General features: G+C 38.1%; 1 protein-coding gene and 1 long non-coding RNA gene across 2 annotated transcripts in view; both read left to right on the plus strand.

Annotated features, from left to right (window-relative positions):
- The window catches only part of LOC134746667 (uncharacterized), a 184,424-nt gene extending 166,400 nt beyond the window's left edge, over window positions 1-18,024 (plus strand). The window contains exon 2 of the long non-coding RNA XR_010128248.1: window positions 17,035-18,024. This is a non-coding gene — a long non-coding RNA (uncharacterized LOC134746667). The remainder of the gene's footprint in view (window positions 1-17,034) is intronic.
- Window positions 914-18,024, plus strand: LOC134746423 (alpha-soluble NSF attachment protein). The gene is made up of 6 exons (XM_063680794.1): window positions 914-1,137; window positions 2,892-3,088; window positions 7,979-8,058; window positions 10,931-11,116; window positions 13,412-13,585; window positions 14,566-18,024. Exons 1-6 carry the CDS (start codon window positions 1,046-1,048, stop codon window positions 14,713-14,715), a joined length of 879 nt encoding a protein of 292 aa, XP_063536864.1. The 5' UTR covers window positions 914-1,045; the 3' UTR covers window positions 14,716-18,024.
- Window positions 18,025-24,866: the final 6,842 nt, after the last annotated feature.

Consider the following 24,866-nt stretch of genomic DNA (forward strand, 5'->3'; position numbering starts at 1 on the left):
CATTTCGAACTATGGAAAAGACCCCATCTACACTAGCGCCCCTAGCGGCGAATTCATACGCGTTAGCCCTCATTCACCATTATTTTATCAAAGTTCAAGCATTCAAAACGCTAACAATCACTATATTTCATAAGAGAAATCACGTCACGTAGTTATTTGTTTGCCACAACCTCGGTTGTAGCAGCGGTGGAAAAGTGAAACTATGACAAGGACAAACAACAGCGCTTTCTCTGCTACTCCTACTGAAAGATACATAAGACTATCCCGTTCGGTCATTTTCCCCCACCCCTCATGACCGATCCAGTTATACTAGATTCATGCAAATACATGTTCTAACATTCCTGACAACATACCAAAAACAACCTAAACCATTATTCTTCAGCACAATCTCCATCCCAGCTCCAACTAAGGTCCTTTGTGTAGGCTTAGCACGAGAGGGCCACCGCGGCAGTATCTCTCTAAATTAAATAATTTAAAAAAATCGGACAAGTACGAGTCGGACTCGCCCACCAAATACATCATCTGTGAAAATTTCAACTGTCTAGCTATCACGGTTCATGAGTGCCTGGTGACAGACAGACAGACAGACAGGCGGCGGAGTCTTAGTAATAGGGCCCCGTTTTTACCCTTTGGGTACGGAACCCTAAAAACGGTGGGCTACAAAAAACGTCTACGTCACTTAGAACTTCTTAGAAGTAGGCAGAAAGGAAAAGTGAGACTATGACAAGGACAAACAATAATAACGCTTTCTCTGCTACTCCTACTGAAAGTTCCATAAGAGCATCTCGTTCGGTCAAATTGGGGAGAGGCCATTCCTTTCTACATTATTGTACATCTATGATTTATCTTATTGTAACTCTATGGTTTTACATTATTTCTGAATGATTTCTGAACGAAATAATTTCTTGTGGCAACACTAAATCAATCGATGACAGCAACTGATTTTCGCAGTGTTCTTGGGTGACGACATTTTGTCAATAATTCCTGAAGTTGTTGGGATTGTAGTATATTTCTTCAGTATTTAGTGTGTTTTTAAGCCACGAAAATGGCTGATAATGAACAGAAAGCAATGCAGTTGATGGCGGAGGCGGAGAAAAAGTTGGGTTCATCCAAGACCTTTCTCGGGTCACTTTTTGGGTAAGTACAATGACTTGTGAATTATTTGGATATTCCTTGTAATTATTACTCCGAGAGGCCTTTTGTTTACAAAGTAACATAAAATACTGGAATTCGATTTGTCGGTAATCATTACACAGATGTAAAATCCCAAAAATCTATCAAAAGTAGAACAAAATGTGTCAGCTTCGAGTCTGTTCTCATTGTAGCAATTGTTAACATTGCATTGCAGTTAACAACTTAACACCGTCACTCGTTGCTCATGACTCTCATGAGTATAGTAAATGTGGCATCGTTTAGCAAGATAAAAGATTGAGTCATGGTTAAATCTTATAATCAAGTCTTGCATAGATTAATTTGCGTTTTTTTATTATTTACTATGCCAAATTATTACAGTTAGACGAAGCTAAGTTGGCAGCTATATTTGGTATCGTTTTCGTATAAATCGGGGGTGCTGAATTCATTTATGGTATTAAAATTAACACCATTCCTAAGTATAAATAAAATTTAAAAAATGCTATTTTTTAAACTCCTCTTCACGCTTAAACTGCTGAACCGATTTCGTTGAAATGTGGTATAGAGATGGTTTGAGTCCCGTGAGAGTACATGGGATAGTCTTTATAACCAAAATCATCTTTTGAGGTTGTGAAAAGTAGTTTTTTGCCAATAGTGTAAAATTCTTGGTTTTCTTTTTCAATTTATGGTTTGGATGCTAGTGCTAAAAGAGCCCAGCGAGCATGGTTCTCCATACAACGTAGTTCCACTCTCATTTTAAAACGACTAGCTAGATTGCTCTGAAACTTTGTACTTACAATAGGATAAGATATATCTAGTCTTCAAATTATTTTTTGTACTTTCAGATAACTAAGTTAAAAAAATGCAGCGAATTTAAGTTTCTCATACAAAACTTGTTGTTCCTCTATTTCGTTTGTTTTATAAACTAGTGTTATATAAACTATTTACAGCCGGACTAGCACATGATTGGCGCGAGAGTATCTCGCCGCGACATAAGACTACCTGTCCCTCTTTAATTCATACAGTTAGTAAAAGACTGGTAGTGTATCTCGCGGCGAGATACTGTCGCGTGCATCATGTGCTCGGCCTACAGGACTAGATATACCTCATGTCATTGTATATGCAAAATTTTATTACAATCCAAAAACTACGTTAGTAAATCCATGGTGACTCTCGTTACTTCATATTTCACTATACGCGAGGATCTTGTCGTATATTTCAAATCTATTGCTGCCTATATCGAAAACTTTGTAATAATATCACAAAAGACATCAGTGTGAATAATTCAAAGTACCAACTTCACCTCCAACAAATTATTGAAATCGAAAAAATTGGAAAATAACTCGGTGACATGCGTGCGTTACATGAAATGGAGTTTTCATCGTATACATTAAAGTGAAACTTTTATTCTATCGCGCCAAATTTTGTGGTCTGTCTTTAGCATGTCGCATTAGACCCCAATCAATTAAGTTTTAGTTTGGTTGACTATAAGTTATAGTCAACTAACTATAACATAAACATATTCCTTTGTTCTTCATTATAATGACATGGTTATAGTTTTTGCAGCTATTGTCCTGTTAAACTTTAGATTATTGCTTTTGAATATTATATTTGTTATTAGGTAATACATACTTGGTGAGTAGGGTACCCAAGCTGTATGTTCGGTATTTAATATCATGAATGTCACAATCCTAGCAAAATAGTAGGAATATAGTAAATCAATATAGTAGTACTTACTCTAAAGTAATTATCTACATTAGGGGATCATCAAAGGTGGAAGAAGCCGTAGACTGCTATCTCCGGGCCGGCAACCTGTTCAAGATGGCGAAGAAGTGGGCGCAGGCCGGGCAGGCATTCTGCAATGCGGCGCAGCTGCACTTAAAGGCTGGTGTCCGCCATGATGCTGCCACCAACTTTGTTGACGCTTCCAACTGCTACAAGAAATGTGATGCTAATGGTAAATTTTGATCTAGGTATATCTATAAAAAACTTCAACTTTGGGCATCTAACTCTTAGCTTAATAAGTTATCATATGAAAGTCACAAATTTAAAATTTATTATTATTACCTTAAATGCATTAATCAAATATTTGTTTAGGTATGTTTATTAATTAGTGTTGGTACTGACCAAAAAAGGAAGTAGGTACAATCAGGTTAGGTAGCAAAATTACAGAAACAAGGACATTTACTTCTTTTTTTTTTTTAATAATAAAATCATTTAATCCAGTTAACATTGATCCATAATTAAAACATACCAAACATTTGCAATAAAAATTAAAAATAAATAAGATTAAGTATAAAAGATAGATCCATTATAATTAAATTGACTAAGCATTTGATAATTGAATGATAAAATATAAAAGATCTTGACAATACACACATTTGTACATCTTTTTGTGATGCTTGTCAGTTTAAAAATCCCCATGCATTGCATGATTAAAGACCAATGTTATAATGATAAAATCTGCTAAAATGCCTTTTAATATGCTAAAGGTAAAGGCTGTTAAGTTAGCCAATAATAAAATCATACTTTCAAATTGCACATTTTAAAAGTAAGATGTGATTCATCAATGTGTGGTAAGTGGTAAGCTTCATAAAGTGATTTAAATTATGGTGAATATGTTTACAATTTATTACATCGCTTTATCCTGGAATCAGTCTGTTTAACTGATAAGATAAGCTATCCCTTGATAGCTTATTTTATCAGTTAAATAAACAGGGTGACTCCAGGCTGCGCCCTTGCGCAATCATTTTTTTGTGTGACATGCACGCTTTGTCCACAATATTTTGTACTTGCATTGCATACATAATAGTAATAGTACATAAATGTATGTGTTTTACAATCAAAACACGAATCATAATCCAAACTTAATTTTCTGTAAAAAAATACTGTAAAGCTTAGAATGTACTGCGATTAATTTCTTGCGGTTTCAGAACCGCAAAAAGTGTAATGCATGGCATGTTTCACAAGCGCACGCACTGAAACCGCAAGAAATTAATCGCAGTGCATTCTAAGGCTTATACTGTTATAATTCACTATATTATAGTACTAGTGTACAAAATTGTTTAAGAAAGACAAAAATTATGTATTTTTAGGTATTAGTTTGTGGCAATAACCCTAAGTTAATATTTTTTTCTGGAATTGTTTCCTTGCTCTCATACTACACATTATGGGCTAATGCTCTTATCTTATCTTATCTTATGGTTACGGGGGCCCTTACGGATACACTTCGACCCATAGGGATCTTTTGTGCCCCCCCTAGGAAAGATCCGTCCGCTACTCAAGAGCCTTCCCCACCATCTCCATATGCCGGATGATGGACCTTATGGGTAGCTTTTTGAATTCCTTTGGTACCAGGTAGCCTGTTCCAAAGTCCTTCATTCTTTGTCTGGCGAGGGCGTGACATTTACACATAAGGTGTTCTATTGTCTCTTCCTCTTCGCCACACATACGACAATCGGTGTTGTCAGCGTGCCCCATCTTGGCCAGGATTCCCTTGACCCCGTAATGGCCAGTAAACACCCCCGTTATTATTTGGAGTTGCCGTTTGCTAAGTTTCCAAAGCTTTTTGCTCCAACCAGAGTCTACCCCTTGTATAAAGTGCTTTGAGTGCTTTAGACCCGTCAGACTGTCCCATTCTTCCTGGTGTTTGGTCTTAGTAAGGTCTTTGATAGCCGTTGTGATGGTTCCCTGTGAGAGCCCCACGAATGGTTCCGGACCTATAAGGTTGTTTGCAGATCCGGCTCTGGCAAGTTCATCTGCATTTTCATTGCCCATGAATCCCTCGTGCCCTGGGATCCACACCAGTTGCACTTTGTTTTGCCTTCCAAGCTTGTTCAGAGCTTGGATGCCATTGTATACCAGTCTAGAGTCCACTCTAGGCGCCTTAAGCGCTTTGAGTGCAGCTTGACTGTCGCTGAGAATATAGATATTCTTCCCTTGGGTTTGCCTAACTATATTCTCATGTGCACAGGCAATTATAGCGTATGTCTCGGCTTGGAAGACAGTGGCGTAATTGCCCATGCTTATGCTACTACTAAAGTCATTTGCATAAATGCCTGCCCCAGTACCAGAATCTGTCTTCAAGACCTTCGGTCCATTCAGCCCTTGTTGGAACTTTAACATTAAAATTCTTACGGAACACAAACTTGGGTTGCATCTTATCGCAGCCCATATTCGTAATCCTTTTCATGAAATTGTCATATTCCATGTTTGTGTGTTTAGTCTTTGGCTTGTTATCGCTCCAGAGGCCTGTCAAAGCCAGCCTGTGTAACGATTTCCGCGCCTCAGATTGTATCACTAGGTGCAGCGGCGGGAGGTCTAGTAGTACCTCCATCGCCGCTGTTGGCGTCGTTCTAAACGCGCCAGTAATAGCCATGCACGCCGTTCTTTGTATTTTCGTAAGGGCATCCCTGCATGTGCTCTTTAGTGTCCTTGGCCACCATGCCAGGCATCCGTACAGAATGATAGGTCTTACCATCATGGTATAGATCCATCTCAGTACCTTTGGGTTTAAACCCCACGTTTTGCCATATGCCGTTCTACACATTCCAAACACCCTCAGTGCCTTGGTTATGGTAGTTTCGACATGCTTTTTCCAGTTCAGTTCTTTATCTAGTGTTAAACCTAGATATTTCACTTCATCGGACATTTCCAGAACCCTTCCATAAAGCTTCAGCTGTTTCATGCCGTTAAGGGTATTTTTCCTGGTAAACGGTACTACTACTGTTTTGCCAGGATTGATGGAGAGCTGATGATGGTTGCACCACCTCTCCACTTGCTTCAGTGCTGTATTCATGATTTCCGATACCGTTCCCGGGAATTTCCCGTTTACAAGAATCACTAAATCATCTGCATACCCTACCGTGTATATTGGGCCTTTGTTTAGTTCTTCCAGCAGTGAGTTCACTACCAGGCTCCAGAGAGTCGGTCAGTCGAGGTCCGCGGGGGCCGTGTGTGTCGCGGCGCACTACTGCCGACGCCGGCCGGGCTCGGCCGCGCTGCGGCGACTCCTGTAGGGCGCGCGTCCGCGCCCGGCGCCCGCACGAAACCACTCGCTGACTTCGGTACCAGGGGGCCAGTTTTCAGGCGACATAAAAAATTCAAATTTACTTACAGGAACTGTTATCGCGAATGAGGCATAATATTCATGTCTTAACTTAAGTTTTTGTACGTTGTAGTGGTCGCATGGTTCCTTCTTCTGCATATAAGACATGATCGATTCGGCTTCCGTATTCGTTTTAAAGAAGCACGCGTGTATTTTCTTTGGTCGTTCAATCGTTTCAAGTGTATCGTCCGCCGGTCCCGTGCCAGTGGCGCTAATGCGAGGACGCCCGGGCGAGCGCTGGTGATGATGGCGCCGCTTTTTGTTCGACACCTGTTCCCATTGGGCTTCCCTTTCATTGTCCTGGACCGTTTCGGGTTGGTCAGTCCCGGTATGTGCTTGGCTCGTGTCCGCGAGGTTCGCCGGCGCCGTGGATGGTGTTGCAGTTGTTAATGCTTCGTCCTGGGGGATCTTATTCCTGGTATTCAGTGTTTGCTTATTTTTCCCGGGATTTGAGGAAGCCAATCCAGTCGGGGTCCGGTCTTCTGTGGTTGTTGATCGGGGGTTACTTGTAGTTTTTTTGTTAACCTGAGTCGTGGCGGTTGTCCGTAAAGTATTGAGCGGATGCGTCATGGGATTTTTTTTTCACAGCGGTCGGGTCGCTCGATGCGTTAGGTTCAGAATTGCGTGGCGTGTTGAGCGAGCTATTGTCGGTGCACCGTCCATTGCACTGTAAACACGTACTGATTCTTTCTAGGTTTGTAACTTTTGCTTCTAATTTCTTTATATCGTCGAGCACACACACTATTTTTGATTCAATAGGGGCTAGGTATTTCCGTAGCACTTTTTCTAAACTTTCTATAGTGGATTTGGCCATTATTTTACACTATTCGAATAAAAAAAAAAAAAAAAAAAAAAAAAAAAAAAACTGTGTAATCTGCTTTGCCTGGTTTAGGCAGGTATGTTACTTTTACCATCCTCCACACACGTGGCACGTGTCCGAAGGCTATGCACGCTCTGTACAGTCTACCTAAGTGTGGTATTAGTACATTGGCGCCCTCTTGTAGTAGTATGGGGTAGATTCCATCTGGCCCCGGGGCTTTGTATGGCTGAAATGTTGATAGTGCCCATTGTATTTTAGACGTGTCCCAGTTGTACCTGGTAGTGCTAGTGGGTTGTTCCACCACACTAGTTACTATATCGTCCGTTACGCTCTGGTGTATTATCGAGCCTGGGAAGTGTGTGTTACACATGACTTTTAGGGTTTCTAACCCCGTTTCAGTCATTCCTCCATCACTTCTTCTAACTGAAGTGAGCGGAACTGACTTCGTTGTGGCTAGCGCTTTTGTAAGTCTCATGCCTTCCGGTATGGACCTGATTTGATCGCAATGGTTCATCCATGCCTTCCTTTTTGGGCTAATGCTCAAGGGTAGATCACCTTTTTCTTGTCATTATTTTGTCCCATCTACCAGGAGACATGTAGCACAGTTTATCATAAGAAAATGAAAGAATTGTTGAAATTGTAAAACACGAATTAGTTTGTGGCCCATTTTTTTCAGTCTAACATCAAAACATATCAATATAAATTAACGGTTATAGATTTATTTATTTATTTTATTTAAACTTTATTGACAAAATACAAAAAAAATACAAATAGAGCACTTAATGCCTAAAGGCATTCTCCACCAGTCGACCAGTCAGTCATAGGGCTAAACAGAGATGTAATAAAAATGGTGCAAGAAGAAAAGTAAGAGAATTTAATTTGGAATTTGATTATTATATAACATGATTGGATAATTTCAGAGGCAGTCTCATGTCTGTTAAAGGCAATTGAGATCTACACTGACATGGGCCGTTTCACTGTTGCGGCTAAGCAGCATCAGGTATGTACCTGCAGGAGGTGGTGTGGTAGTGGTAGTAACATTTTTGGCAAATTATCTTAGAATCAAATAATGTTTTAGATTTAAACCTTACAAATTAATACCTCGTACGAGTTATAAAAAAATAGTGTTGCTGCTGATTCATCCAATCACAGGTAATAAAAGTGATCTTATGACTTAGGTATACATAAATATCTCTTTGACTTCATGCTAAGATACATGCATGACATAACTGATCCTGTTGTCTCTATAAGTTAAAAGAAATCAGAATCTAACAAATCACTATAAGTATTCTAATTAAATTTAAAATGAATGGGGAGGCAACTGTCAAATGTTTTGACAGATGGCGCCAGTATGGGTTTCCCCTATTTGTCTATATATATATATATTTTTTTTTATTGATAATGGGAAACAAACAGCGAAAGATGACACATATAGATAATTACACTTAAATACATACATAAGCCAAAACAGTTTCCACTACTGAAATTAAATAATTATGGTTGCTCAGACAAGACTTGTTTGAACATTTGAACAAGTTTTGAGAACAAATCAAATTATTTTATTAAATATTTTGATTTGTGTTTTTTTAAGTAGTCACACTACTATATATAAATTAAAAACTGTAATAGATGTCATATATTAAAGAAAAAGTGACGAAGCCCTCCAGTGGTGAAGGCCGGATTCGAACCGGCGTCTTTAGCTATCGCGGCTAACGCCATGAACCCCTAGGCCACCCCGCCACGGCGGTGCCCGTCCGAATTTCTCGACTATATGCCATCTTAGTAAGACTAGGCGTCTTTGACCACCTCTAAGGGCAAGCAGTGCGCGCTTGCACCTCCTAAACGAACTCCTTACGGATTTACGTTGTAGCGAGAGAGACTGGTGCTGCCATCTATGAACATTTGAACAAGTTTTGAGAACAAATCAAATTATTTTATTAAATATTTTGATTTGTGTTTTTTTAAGTAGTCACACTACTATATATAAATTAGTCTTACTAAGATGGCATATAGTCGAGAAATTCGGACGGGCACCGCCGTGGCGGGGTGGCCTAGGGGTTCATGGCGTTAGCCGCGATAGCTAAAGACGCCGGTTCGAATCCGGCCTTCACCACTGGAGGGCTTCGTCACTTTTTCTTTAATATATGACATCTATTACAGTTTTTAATTTATATATAGTAGTGTGACTACTTAAAAAAACACAAATCAAAATATTTAATAAAATAATTTGATTTGTTCTCAAAACTTGTTCAAATGTTCATAGATGGCAGCACCAGTCTCTCTCGCTACAACGTAAATCCGTAAGGAGTTCGTTTAGGAGGTGCAAGCGCGCACTGCTTGCCCTTAGAGGTGGTCAAAGACGCCTAGTCTTACTAAGATGGCATATAGTCGAGAAATTCGGACGGGCACCGCCGTGGCGGGGTGGCCTAGGGGTTCATGGCGTTAGCCGCGATAGCTAAAGACGCCGGTTCGAATCCGGCCTTCACCACTGGAGGGCTTCGTCACTTTTTCTTTAATATATGACATCTATTACAGTTTTTAATTTATATATAGTAGTGTGACTACTTAAAAAAACACAAATCAAAATATTTAATAAAATAATTTGATTTGTTCTCAAAACTTGTTCAAATGTTCATAGATGGCAGCACCAGTCTCTCTCGCTACAACGTAAATCCGTAAGGAGTTCGTTTAGGAGGTGCAAGCGCGCACTGCTTGCCCTTAGAGGTGGTCAAAGACGCCTAGTCTTACTAAGATGGCATATAGTCGAGAAATTCGGACGGGCACCGCCGTGGCGGGGTGGCCTAGGGGTTCATGGCGTTAGCCGCGATAGCTAAAGACGCCGGTTCGAATCCGGCCTTCACCACTGGAGGGCTTCGTCACTTTTTCTTTAATATATGACATCTATTACAGTTTTTAAGACTTGTTTGTACAATTCAATTAAACTATCTCTAGATCTAGTGCTAAAGAACTAAACAATGCGAATTTAAAACCACAAACGTGACATGCATTAATTTAACTTAATTTTACAATAGTAAACTATCAAAATCAATTATATTATTTGCCCTAATAGTAGCAGAGTTATATTATAGGTATATTATTTGTTCATTTGCTCTTAATTGCAGAAAAATTTTTTTGTACTGATATAATTTGGCTTAGGAGTCCCCAGCAAGCTCGCCCGAATGTCACCTTCCCATACAAACGGAGTTTCGTTCTGATTTTTAAACTACGTGTTGGATTATAATAAAATTTTGCATATACAATGACATGAAGTATATCTAGTCCTGTAGGCCGAGCACATGATTGGCGCGATAGCACGCGACAGTATCTCGCCGCGAGATAGACTACCCGTCTTTTACTAACTGTATGAATTAAAGAGGGACGGGTAGTCTATGTCGCGGCGAGATACTCTCGCGCCAATCATGTGCTAGCCCGGCTGTATCTAGTTTATATAACTAGTTTATAAAATAAACGGAATAGAGCAGACAAGTTTTGTATGAGAAACTTATATTCGCTGTATTTTTTTTAACTATGATATCTGAAGCTACATAAACTAATTTGAAGACTAGATATATCTTATCCTATTGTAAGTACAAAGTTCAGAGCAATCTAGCTAGTCGTTTTAAAATGAGAGCGGAACTACGTTGTATGGAGAACCAAGCTCGCTGGGGACTCTTTTAGCACTAGCATCCAGACCATAAATTGAAACAGAAAACCAAGAATTTTACACTATTGGCAGGATTGATATGGGAAAGCTATGCCGGCGCCATAAAAACTTGGACCGGCTAACCCCATTATTTGTTACGATTGTTTTTTGAAATTACCTAATTCAAATGACCATGTCATAAAGACTAATCTCGTAATATTTTCACCAGAACATAGCCGAGCTGTACGAGACCGAGTGTGTGGACCTCGCGCGCGCTATGCAGCACTACGAGCAGGCGGCGGACTACTTCCGCGGCGAGGAGTCCACCTCCTCCGCCAACAAGTGCATGCTCAAGCTGGCGCAGTACGCGGCGCAGTTGGAACACTACGACAAGGCCGTGCAGATATACGAGCAGGTTGGTACTGGGACAATGGCTTCACGGGTCACGGAGCTGACTATTCCTGCGGCCAGGAGTCCACCTCTTCCGCCAACAAGTGCATGCTCATGCTGGCGCAGTATGCGGCGCAGTTGGACCACTACGACAAGGCCGTGCAGATATACGAGCAGGTTGGTACTGGGACAATGGCTTCACGGGTCACGGAGCTGACTATTCCTGCGGCCAGGAGTCCACCTCTTCCGCCAACAAGTGCATGCTCATGCTGGCGCAGTATGCGGCGCAGTTGGACCACTACGACAAGGCCGTGCAGATATACGAGCAGGTTGGTACTGGGACAATGGCTTCACGGGTCACGGAGCTGACTATTCCTGCGGCCAGGAGTCCACCTCTTCCGCCAACAAGTGCATGCTCACGCTGGCGCAGTATGCGGCGCAGTTGGACCACTACGACAAGGCTGTGCAGATATACGAGCAGGTTGGTACTGGGACAATGGCTTCACGGGTCACGGAGCTGACTATTCCTGCGGCCAGGAGTCCACCTCTTCCGCCAACAAGTGCATGTTCAAGCTGGCGCAGTACGCGGCGCAGTTGGAACACTACGACAAGGCCGTGCAGATACACGAGCAGGTTGGTGCTGGGACGTCCCTCTAACTCGGAGCCACTGGATAATAGCACCTACTATGTACAGAATTTCAATGTCTAACAAAACCGGTGTTTATCAGCAAAAGATCATGGATTATGTTGTCCCTAACGCGGGTTATGCGTTCTCCTTTTCGCTTGCTAGACTGTGCCGTACGCTGTGACTGCTCGGCTTGCCCTAGCAATTGAGTGAAACATCACTGACATCTTAGCCGAACTGTGTGGAACGATGCAACAAACCGTCGACAAATGGATGCTCATTTGTTCAACAGCTTATTTGGGCATCAGTTAGGGCCAGTTGCTCCGACCACATTTAGCGGACTGATCAATGTCAATCAGCAGTCAACTATGAAACTTCCCATACCATGAAATTTAGCGCTGGCTTTAATGATGACAGACGAGATAATATTCTTATTTAATAACAGACCAGCCATGGTTTCCTATCCCTGTCACTGCATTCTAAAAATACGAGTACATAAGCTGTTCAACTGTTGCTCGCTCGTCAAGCTAGAGCAGTATGCTAAAACTTATTATGATTAACCTTCCTAATTTTTTTTACTGATGAGAGAATTGTTATAAGAACTACACTTTCTAATTAATTAATATCGTATTGCTGTGGATCTTTTCTCTTATTGCAGTTGAAAACAGATCTATTAAAGCCATACTGCCTGATTACTGTATTTGATTAATACAAGCTTTTATTTAGCTTGCCCTGTTAGTAGGTATGTTAGTTTGGGTCAAATCTAAAGTTTGGGTCAAAATTATTAGACATCACTGCACTATATGATATACTCTCAGGTCGCATTGACAGTCCTTCTTTGCTGTCGGAGATCAATTTCTCAGTGCCATCTATTAGAACGCGTAATTCCGAGCGCTGCCTGTTTAGTCTACCCAGAGTTCATACCAACTATGCTCAAAATTCGCCCATAAATCGTACTCTAAAACTTTATAATAAACAATTTAGTAGTATCGACTTGTTCGACTGCACAAAATCAACTTTAAAAAAACGAGTTCAGTCACTGCTACTGAAATCTAAAAATAACGACAATTGACGAAATCTAACTAGGTAAATAATTACACACCTTAATCTTTCCGTCTTCCATTACACACTCAGTCACAGTCACATACACACACACACGAACACGCACACACAATCACTCAAAACACACACGTACACATGTTATGCAAGCCATATCTAGTTTGTATAGAATGCTTTTTTACTCCCTTCTTTTTTTTGTGTTTCCACTTAGTTATTACATGTTAATTGTACTTTTGTGGACATCTGTTATTGGCTATGTGTTCTGTTCACTATGATTTGTATTAATTTTTGTATTGCTGTTGATGCCCCAAATAAAAATAAAAAATAAAATAAAAAACTTGGAAGCTAAAACTAACCCACTTCCCGATTTCTGACTGACCTGAAATTTGCATACATATGTAAATCGGAAAGCAATGCAATATTATGATGACATGGAGCTGATCTGATGATGGAGACAGGTGACCATGGGAACTCTGTGATTAAACAACATAAACTAATTGTGTTTAGTGGTTGTTAGAATAGTCTGTAGTATTAGTTGCCTGAGTGTGGAAGGAAAAGTACAGTCACCGATAAGAGCGTAATGTGTACCAAAAATTAAATTTTTGCCAAAAAATTATTTATCTGTCTATCATACAGATCGCCAAGTCGTCTCTGGACAACAGCTTGCTGAAGTACAGCGCCAAGGAGTACATGTTCCGCGCCGCGCTGTGCCACCTGTGCGTTGACGTGCTCAACGCGTCGCACGCCATCGAAAAGTACTGCGCGCTCTACCCCGCCTTCGCCGATACTAGGGAGTGCAAGCTTATCAAGGTGAGCCTGTGGTGCCCCATACAGTGGATAAAATGTCTATCCTCTTAAATCCCATGCAGGATCTTGTTTTGATTCATTCAATTCGCATTTGTCCTTTTATAAGGAGCGTCCGAACTTAGAAGGCAATAATTTAATAATATCCAGACACTTGAAAGCCCCGGATCGGTTCGATTACGCCTACACCGATAGTGTGAAATTGTGACTGCATATAGTTTTTACTGCATTAGTGTGCTAATTTAACTTAGTGTTGTTGTATTGTTTTAGTATGGGTGCGTAGTAACGACAGGAAAAGATGAAATTGTAGTTAGTTTCTGTATAAGTGTGTAAAATTTTGTTAGGAAAGATGTAGCGATGCGTACTACATTACTAATTCGTTCAAGGTCAAATCAAATTGCTTTTTTTTTCAGAGATGTTCGAAATTTGAATGTCATTACTAAATCGATTTTGATACAATAATGAAGCAATTATTTTCACAGATAATAAATTTGTTGTAACGGAACAGTTTATCTTAACCTTTCGAGACCCGTCGGCTCCCTGGGTAGCCATATTTACTAGAATATGGGTCTGGGTCTCGAAAGGTTGATGGTGGTCATTATTTACGGATTTTGAAGGCATCATAGAGGGTTTATGATATGTATGTGTGTAGATAAAGATATTTGAAACGGCGTCATTTTGTCCATAATTTATGGTGATGGTGATTTATCAATAATTATAAGCCGTAACTGTGTATCTTACACGATAGTCAGCACTTAATGTCTGCTCGTAATAAAGGCACGCGCTAATGACGTTCCTAAATACCAAAGGTTTGAAAAATTGTTTTAGAAATTTTATGTTTGACACTTTCAAGGCCGCTTGTATACGTCCGTTGTTTTCACTGGACAATAGACTGTGTTCATTCCAGTTTTGTATGTGGTTACCGACAGCTACACCCAAGAAAACAAGAAAGGCACTTTATAAATCACACTCACTCCCTTCCCCAGGAACTGATCGAGCACCTGGAAGACCAGAACATCGACGGGTTCACCGAGGCGGTGAAGAACTACGACAGCATATCGCGACTCGACCAGTGGTACACGACCATGCTCGTGCGCGTCAAGAAGCAAATCAACGACAACCCCGACCTGCGTTGAATCCGCATCACCGTCGCCGCACATGTTAGGTTTGTGTGCTGTAGCTAGGTAGATTTGTGAGCGTTTCCACCTTTTTTTAACACCACAATAGGCAAATAATCAAAGTACCACATGTAAAGAACCAACTCAACTGGATGAGCTATCTTGCTATTTGTCGCTGCGCTGTGTAAAGCTTTGGGTAGCGTTTACTAGGTCACCTGCTGACCTTGACGGTGTCCCCGCTAGGCTTTAACTCAAGTAACAAGGCGCTGTCAACTGTCAAAGGCACGAGACGATATAATGTAAATGCGCCCTAAACCTGGGATTTACTTACATTTAAACGTCGCCTTAAAATAGCGCAGTGCAATGTTTTACCGTTTATCCATGTATAATCCATCCGCAGCAGAAAATTTATATTTGATTAGCATTATTTAAAGACGGTGGAAATGCTCGTGAATTTATTTAATCGACATCTATCTAATACTGATCAGTAAAATATATTTAAAATATTTATGTGTACTCTAGTGTAACACAACGTTTTACACTATATTTTTTTTCATAAATATTTAGGGACCGGTGTTAGATAGTGTTGCAATGTTACAGTCTGTTTCGATGTAAAAGCCTTATTGAACTGCGCGGTATTTAGAATTGTATGAAGTCCTCTGAGTATTAACTACTGAGACTTAACTAATAAGTGTGAATTAAATTACGTATATTACTAAATACCGCATAGTATTTAAATGCTTAGGCACTCATTTAAAATTCAAAACATCACAAAATAATAACACTATGCACTTAAAATTTTAACAAGTATGTCAATGTGTTTGTTTTGAATTAGTAAATAAAAGCGGTGGTTTATTATAAATTATGCGATCGTAAATCGTAATGTTAACATCGAGCTTCGATTCGATGTGTGCTCTTTAGAGCAATACCTGAATGGAAGAAATGAAAAGCAAGGCCTTTTAAATACTATGCGGTATTTAGTAATATACGTAATTTAATTCGTCGGCGACGCGGCTTGACATGTTACTGTAGAACATCAGTGCTATTCCTCATTTATCTAATAATCTCTACGTTACACTACGCTCCATTAATCTTTTAATGTTCGTGTCCTTTAAAAAGTACAGGATTTTTACATGTCATTTATAAATGATAATAATCAAGTCGAGTTCATAATTCAATATAAATATCAGTATGCTTGTAATAGAATCAAGATTTTTAGGACTAGAGGCTATTTGATAAGATCGATTGTTATCAACGTTCCTTTTAGTTAACGATTAGTAATTATACTGTTGCTTAGCAAGTTTACCAACGCTTTACTACTCTGTAAAACATCGCAAAATAATTTGTCAGTGTCTACCGACCGTAGCAATATTGTTAAGTCTCTTGACGAAATACGCCTAGTTTTTTTACTATCAAAGACCCGCTAATGACGTTCGATATCATACATAGGTTAGTATAAATACTTTGTGTATGCGAAATATATGTCCTTTTTAAAGGACTTTGCATTTACAGTCAGTTTTACGATAGATGTTAGTTATCAAAAAAAATTGTATGTTAAGACGCAATATTTAAGATTTATACTTAGAGAGTGGTATAATATGTACGGATTATCATAAATAATTTCACGTTTCATCGTAATAAATTAAATTATTGATTGAGGTGTATTGCTTTCTCTCACTGCAGTCATACAACTCGATCTAATAAGATTAACCTTTTGTGACTGCAGCGTGGGAACAGCCTTACATAATGGTTACTGCTTTTCTGCAATACATTTAATCATAGTATTTCACATTCAATATTGGACATAATTAATTAAATAAATGTTGGGATGTTTATTAGTTGGCGAAAAAAATAACTAAAAAAATTGAAATTGAAGAGACCGGTGTCTTGAGTCGGTATACATTTTAACAAAATCGGTATTGTATTGGGACGGTTTATTTATTTTTCGTTTACTTGTTGTTTAATTAAATGGAGCACGAATAAAACGATCCAAGAAGATTCCGAATGATATGTCATTCGCCATAATTGTAATGATATTTTACCAACAATAAAATTTAAAAAATAGCCTCAGAAATATTTGAAGAATATTGAATACTTATGGCTTATAACAATTATTATGGTATTTGGTATTCTTGACATTAGAGTGGTTCGTGAGCGAGTGGTTTTCTATTACTTTGATGACTTTGGTCAATAGTGTAATGTAGAGGTGTTAGTGTTTGCTGATCTAGGGTTAATTAATAGACTGTAAGCAGGGAATAATTTTTAAATCATCATATGCCACATTTAACTTTCCATTGTCCAGATATATTTGGGTGTCGGTAGTTATATTATAAAGAGGTGTGTAATTAAATGCAATCAGCCACAGACGATTTTGTAACGGACTTGCGAAGGCAGTGAAGTCGAGTCACATGGACTTAAATATGCAATGAACGTTCAAGAAGGGCATTGGTTAATATTAGATAGAGCAAAGTTATATCTATCGACACCTATGTCTGGCTATATAATTATAAAGTACACATAGTTTTGAGTATAACTTGTTTATGTCGTTATAAGCCATTCCAAATTGGCCGTTTTTGTATTGTACATATTTATTTTAGTGCTTAGATATAGATTATTGTGTCCCTAATATTGGGTTATTTTCATTTAGCAATCAAAGGTACTGTTTCGGTTTGTACAGCTGGCACCAATCCATACTAATATTATAAATGCGAAAGTCTGTCTGTCTGTCTGTCTGTCTGTGTGTTCCCTTTTCACGCCTAAACCGCTGAATCGATTTAGATTAAATTTGGCATAGAGATAGGTGGAGTCCCTGGGAAGGACATAGGATAGTTTTTATCCCGAAAATCATCCCTTAAGAAAGTAAAAAGCGGGGTGGAATTGAGATAATTAATGAAGTGTCTGCTAATTTGTGTGCATAATATGCTCAAATTGAATAATTGCTATAAGACTTTCTCCAGGCGCTATTCTTACTCTTGCTGTGGTTATTAAGTCCACGCAGACGAAGTCGCGGGCAAAAGCTAGTTATAAATAAAAACAAAACTTTTACTATCTATATAATATGGTATTCACTGTACAACCTCTAAACGTCACCGTTATAAGAACTTATAAAAATACACCAAAATAGATTGAGATACCTACGCTATTTGTTAAAATAACCCAGAAGTATGCGTTTACTAAATCGATCTAGTAATATTTTGGGGGCCTATTCTCAATATACCTAGACTCCTAGACTAAACGGTTTGAAACGATCGAATAACGATCTACCTTTTGTTATTATTGTAAATATTATCGTTTCGTTATCTAATAAATTTTATATTTTATTTGTTTTGTTTACTTTTTTATTTCCTGTTTGTTGGTTAAATTTTATACAAGCTAGTATGTATTCATAATGTAGTAGCTAAGGTTGCATATGCACTTGTGATCAGCCAGCGTGAAAAAACTTTAAACTCTTTAAAGTCATTATTGCTTTTCCATTTGGAAGGAAACGAGTGATCGCGCGACAGAACATAGCGTGTGCTCATACGTAAGATGTAAGGTGTATTTCAACTAGAGAATGCAATGTCGCACCAACATTGGCGATTCGAGATCTCGCACGAAAAATCTGAATCGAGATTGGGTGATTAGAGATCTCGACCCTCAGACTTTCGAAATCCAGATTAATCTCGACGAGATTTAAGATTTGACAAAGTAATTAAAAATGTTTTATTTTGATCTAAAATCTCTAAAAATTCCGTAACTTATTAAGGGTACGTTGTGTTATATTTTGAATATAAAAACAATAAACTAAATCAACATGAATAAAACATTTTTTTTATATGTAGGGTGAGTTGGGGTAAGATTGAAGGGTTTTTAGGGTTCCGTACCCAAAGCCAAAAGGGTAAAAACGGGACCCTATTACTAAGATTCCGCTGTCTGTCGGTCTGTCTGTCCGCCTGTCACCAGGCTCTATCTTATGAACCGTGATAGCTTGACCGTTGAAATTTTAGATGATGTATTTCTGTTGCCGTTATAACAACAAATACTAAAAACAGAATAAAATAAAGATAGAGCCTGGTGACAGGCAGACAGACAGACAGCGGAGTCTTAGTAATAGGGTCCCGTTTTTACCCTGTGGGCTTTGGGTACGGAACCCAAAAACCCTTCAATCTTACCCCAACGCACCCTATATAGGACTAATTCACATGTAAGTAAGAAAAAGTGGTAATAATTATTTTTAATTATCATTGTACGCAGAAGCACTAACATGCTCAGTTGTTTTGATAGTTGTTGAACAATGTTGGGTAAGCGAGCCAAAATCAAATAAATAATTGTGGGTAGGTACGCAAACTTCGCTCGATTCTTCCGCACAAAGCAAAGCATGCCACAGTGCTTCGTCAGTTAAAGCCGACCGCGCACAATAGCACTGCCTGAACAAAATGAATCTAAGGTCAAAAATATTACTCAAAACAAAGTAATTCACTCGGATCATTCTTTCAATCTCGTTCGAGATCTCGAAAATATTATTCGAGATTAATTATTTAATTAATCGTCAACGAGATTGAATATCGAAAAATCGTGCGAGATCTTGAAATGGCGAGATCAAGATTGCATTCCCTAATTTCAACCGAGTGTGCAGATCTCAAGAGGCAACATACTGTTGTGTCCGCTGCTCAAATAAGTCGCATTACCATATACATATTATTGCCTAAATTCATCCGAACACATTTTTATCACGCTCAAACATCATCGTTACATTACGCGAAATGTAACGATTTGCATTAGGTGTGGTAACATTCATGGTCATAATATGTAAAATTAGATCACACACTTAGCTAATTATAAGCGATTGTTTTACTTCGGCCATAAACGCGATCATGCTACTAGTGTAGAGGGCCTACTGCGAACATTGGAAATATAAATTTCAGTATCTACCTCTGTATCTCTTGACATTCGATTTGCGATGTTCGGGGTAGGCCCTCAGACTACCTGCGCAGTTGTTTGATATATAGCAGTCCTTCAGTATTAACGAGTACGCAAGTGCCATTGGACGGTGAGATTGCTGGGTAAAGTAGCGAAGCACCTGTGAACATGACACGCCCCTTGAGGTCGAACACTGGTTGTATTTCAATTATTTACGGAGGAAGTACCGTTTAAATTCGCCTTAATGTAACTTAGGCTTACTTTTTTGGTAAAACATAGAATAGTTCAAGATGGCGTGTTTTATTAAAACAAAGAATATTATAATATGTATAATATTGTCTTCGGTTACCGCGATAGTTACTCATGAAATAAAACTATGAAAACGGATTATATCGCGTATATATATTGAATTTATAATACATCCCGACGTTTCGAACTCTTTACAGCGTTCGTGGTCAACGGGTGACTCGGGTGGTCACCCGTTGACCACGAACGCTGTAAAGAGTTCGAAACGTCGGGATGTATTATAAATTCAATATACGCGATATAATCCGTTTTCATAGTTTTATTTTATTATAATATGTAATTAAGAATAAAATAATACAAAGTTCAGTCGGTTGAAGTCCCCTGTCGAAACAATGAGCTGTTATATGATTTAGCCTTATTTATGGGCGGTATATTTAATAAATAAGGAGTAATGTCCGTGCTTACTAAACATCGAAAAAACTATTGTGTAAAACAAAAATAATATAGCGCAATTGACATATGTATAGCTAGTTAGGTATTACTTTTAATTGCCTATTTTATGTATTTACTCGTATCATTTTGCCTAATAACGTAGGTACCTATGTAAAAGTGACATTTTTACATTACACAGTGAAATCGCGATTAGAAACCTCAATTCATGTCAATTAATGTTTTTTTTTACGTTATAATCATATTGTATGTATCTATAAATTTATTTTTCTAGGTGATGGTACATTAACCAATTAATGCAAGTTTTAGCATGATTGCATTGATGTGTAACATAATGCGTTTTTCTCTTAGTACCAATTCTGTACCTAAGTGCAAGAGGGACAAATGCTTTCGGAGAAACTATTGTAGGGCCTCAGACGTTATTTAAATAAAAACGGTAGAATTTCTAGAAAAAGCATGACGTGCGCCTTACAGTGTACGGCGTTCGACTAAGAAGTACGATAAAAATACTAGGTCTACCTACAGGTATCTGATCAAGATGATTTTGTTCTCCAGTAGTCGAGGTCGGTTACGTTTCAGCTCTTATTTCGATTACATGGAGGTTTCCAAGCGACCAACCTTTACCTTTTGCGATTGGACAGTCAGCTAAAGACAAAAAACTTATAGGTCTGTATCTACCCCTGTGGGTGTGTACCTATTACCTACACTCTTTCCGACTGTACAGTCAGCATTAAATAGATCGTGACGAACACCAAAGTGGCCAAATATATCGTAACACACCTTTGTTACCACATCGTTTCACGTCGTCATCGTAAATCTTATATAATATCATATAGGTAAGCCCTTAGTTGCGTCAAAGAGGATATAATAAGATAGAGCGGTACTGTCATAGTAAATTTTGTAACCACTGTAAATTCACTGCCATCTATCGACATACTTTAAAACTAAAAATGACGATTTATAAAAATACGTTAAAATGTATTTAAATATGGATAAATGACTTTTTTAATTGCATTAATTTTTTTATATGATTTTGACCCATGTTATTTCACTAATATGCGTTAAAATTATAAATAACAAACGAAACTGTCAACGCCCTCTATACGAGAGTAGGCCAAAGCTAGTGGCGCCATCTGATCGAGAATCAAATTTTCGTGATTTTCGAGGCACGTTTTTTCCTTAGACTGTATCCATCTATTACGGAGTTATATCTATCTTTGGTGTCAATAGATGGATACAGTCTAAGGAAAAAACGTGCCTCGAAAATCACGAAAATTTGATTCTCGATCAGATGGCGCCACTAGTTTTGGCCTACACTCGTATAGAGGGCGTTGACTGTTTCGTTTGTCATTTATAATTTTAACGCATACCAGTGAAAGAACATGGGTCAAAATCATATAAAAATAATTAATGCAAATAAAAAAATCATTTATCCATATTTAAATACATTTTATCGTATTTTTATAAATATTTATTTTTAGTTTTAAAGTGTGTCGACAGATGGCAGTGAATTTACTGGGGTTACAAAATTTAATATGACAGTACCGCTCCGAGCTCTTTAGTCTTCTGTATACTGTACCTAAGCTTTTTACTTATGTTACGCCAACTTGGCGAACTCATAACATGGATAATAGATAATACAATCCGCCCCTTACTGTCTTAACAAATGGCACTGTCATGTTTAAATATTACTTTTTTCTGAAGGTGGTTCTTAAAATTACAACTTTACCTTCTGATTATGTATTAGGCCAGGATTACACTTGTAAGTTTTACTTACGTAAGTAGGGACACAGCTATACTACAGAATGAGATATGAATATCGTTATCTCATTCTAGCAAATAGCCGTGTCCCTACTTACGTAAGTAAAACTTACAAGTGTAATCCTGGCCTTAGAATGTATTGTTTATTACATATGTAGGTACCACATCAAGAGCGCAGTCTTGCCTGTCTTGTTCCCTTTTGTGATATTAAATTTCCTTTTGATCCTGTCAGTTTAATATTAAAGTACATAAAAATGAAATGGAGACTGGTAAGTAAGTAAAGATTTTCAAAAATAAAATGCGGAAGAAACATAAAAATGAAGCCAACCGCGAGTCCTAAGTCACAATTCATATTTATATTATTTACCCAAATGGTTATTGAAGCGACTTCTGTTCTGTTCCTGTTTGTTTGGCATCTTAGCATATGTTAATTGGCATACATACCTTGGACGCATATTGTAATTCGACTTTTTTTTTCTGTGGTCAATGAGTCAATAAAATATGCGGGTCTTCGAAGTTATTAACTTTGCGGCTTAACGTAGTTATGATAGCAATACCAATTTACTAAGTAAATGCCTACTTACTATGCACACCATAGGGTAGTTGGCACATTTTTATTAATGGTATCAGTCGATCAGGTTTGTTTTGAGGATCAAATGTCTGTATGGGACTCAATGGGCCTTAAAGCAATACAAAAGTCACAAATGATGGTCAAAATCTGGCACCCGCACTTTACTGACGAAACAGAAACAGCTAACAAAATGGCAATACATACAAGCCGTTTCGATGTATGAAAAACAAAGAAATTGCGATTTTGTCGGTGAAATGTTGCGTTTATGTATATATTGCTGCCATACAATATTATTTTTAATAAAATGTAAGGAATCGAATGGTACCATTATTTTTTTTCCTTTTTGGATGTTTAAAAAAACTTTGAAACTGAGGTCTTGTATTTCTTTATTATTCCCATTTTTAAGTTTTCAATTGATTGTGATAAATTGCTCATTTTCTATCTATATATATAACTAGATTTAGTTACATAATTCAATATGTGTCAACAACCCTATTAAATGACGCCACCAACAATGTTCTTGTTTTAATAAAACAAATGACTTATTAAACTCCAGTTTAGTATTAATCTTTCCATTAAATACGGTAACCATAGCATCGGGAGTTAATTGTATCGGCACACTGATAAATTGATAATCGTTTAATGTATAAATAAAGAGTTAATACGATATTGCTGTATCATTTTCAGTGCATCTAATTTCCAACCAGTATCTGACTAAATTTTTTAATTCTCATAGTTATTTATTACAACTCAACTATAACAATATTAATCATCATCTTCTCTGCTACCGCTGTGATGTCCATAAACGTGAACCGGTCCCCGAACTCGTCCTGATTTTATATTCTGTAAATATTACAATATTATTTACTGTACCTACATATAGTGCTACTTTACAGCACTAGTGCGGTAATTAGAACATTACGTAACTATGTCGAAAATTTAAAAGGCCATATGTACTGTAAAACGTTGTATACATGTGCGAATAGCTAATTTGCAACTAATACAACTTAGAAGCGTCAACACACCGTCAAACCGAAAGCCAACCCTGTGAAGTTCGATAAGAAAATAAGGGTTCCTTTTGTACCTTTTTGGTACGGAACCCTAAAAAGAAAGCTGTCTATTATTTGCTTAGGGATATCATTAACCAGTATTGTAACTATTTGGCTAGACACCGACTTTAAACGTATTAGTTGCTAACACATAATATAAAACGCGATAATAGTTTATTTTATCCTTTTTGAAGTTAGTTTTACTTATATTAAATCACATTTACAATCGGGTCTATATCACCCAACGCCGGGGTCGGGTCGGTTTTACTTTTTTTAAGATTAATTTTATTTTTGCATTTTTTATAAGTGATGCATATTCTGCAAGACTCGTTCCTATCTGGCCAAACTGTCATGTCACGCTTCAGGTACGTTTCAAGGTCTGGATCTGAAGCCATCAACAATTGAGGAGTTGGACCTCATGGAACCCATCATCAAACCTAGACCTTAACACAAATATTCCTTTAGACCTTACTTGCTTAACAAACAAACATATCAAAGAGGACAAATCGCCAGAATTGAAATATGCGTTGTTAAAGAGTCCCTTTCTGGTTATCATCAGCAGTTCCACTTCATCAAATAGCACTGTTTTGTATGAAAATGCTCGGTTTATTGATCTAAATACTAAAATCACTATATGTATCCCTATAAGATTTGAAGAGTTCCCTGTATTCCTCATGGATCCCATCATCAGAACTGGGTTTTGACAATAACGGGACCAACTTGGGACTATATACATTCAAACTAAAAACAATTTTCCAAATCGGTTCAGAAATGACGGAGTTTTAAGTCTAAGGTAACTTACATACAATACAAAAAAAGGAAAAAAACCGGCCAAGTGCGAGTCGGACTCGCGCACAAAGGGTTCCGTACCATTACGCAAAAAACGGCAAAAAATCACGTTTGTTGTATGGGAGCCCCACTTAAATATTTATTTTATTCTGTTTTTAGTGTTATAGCGGCAACAGAAATACATCATCTGTGAAAATTTCAACTGTATAGCTATCACGGTTCATGAAATACAGCCTGGTGACCGACGGACAGACAGACAGACGGGACGGACAGCGGAGTCTTAGTAATGGGGTCCCGTCTTTAACCTTCGGGGAAAAATGAAAAATATAACGGTCGAATTGATAACCCTTCTTTTTTTGGAAGTCGGTTAAAATCTAAGAGATATAGGTAAGTAACTAAGAACT

Source organism: Cydia strobilella, chromosome 1 (assembly GCF_947568885.1).
Source record: "Cydia strobilella chromosome 1, ilCydStro3.1, whole genome shotgun sequence".
NCBI classification, from domain to species: Eukaryota; Metazoa; Arthropoda; class Insecta; order Lepidoptera; family Tortricidae; genus Cydia; species Cydia strobilella.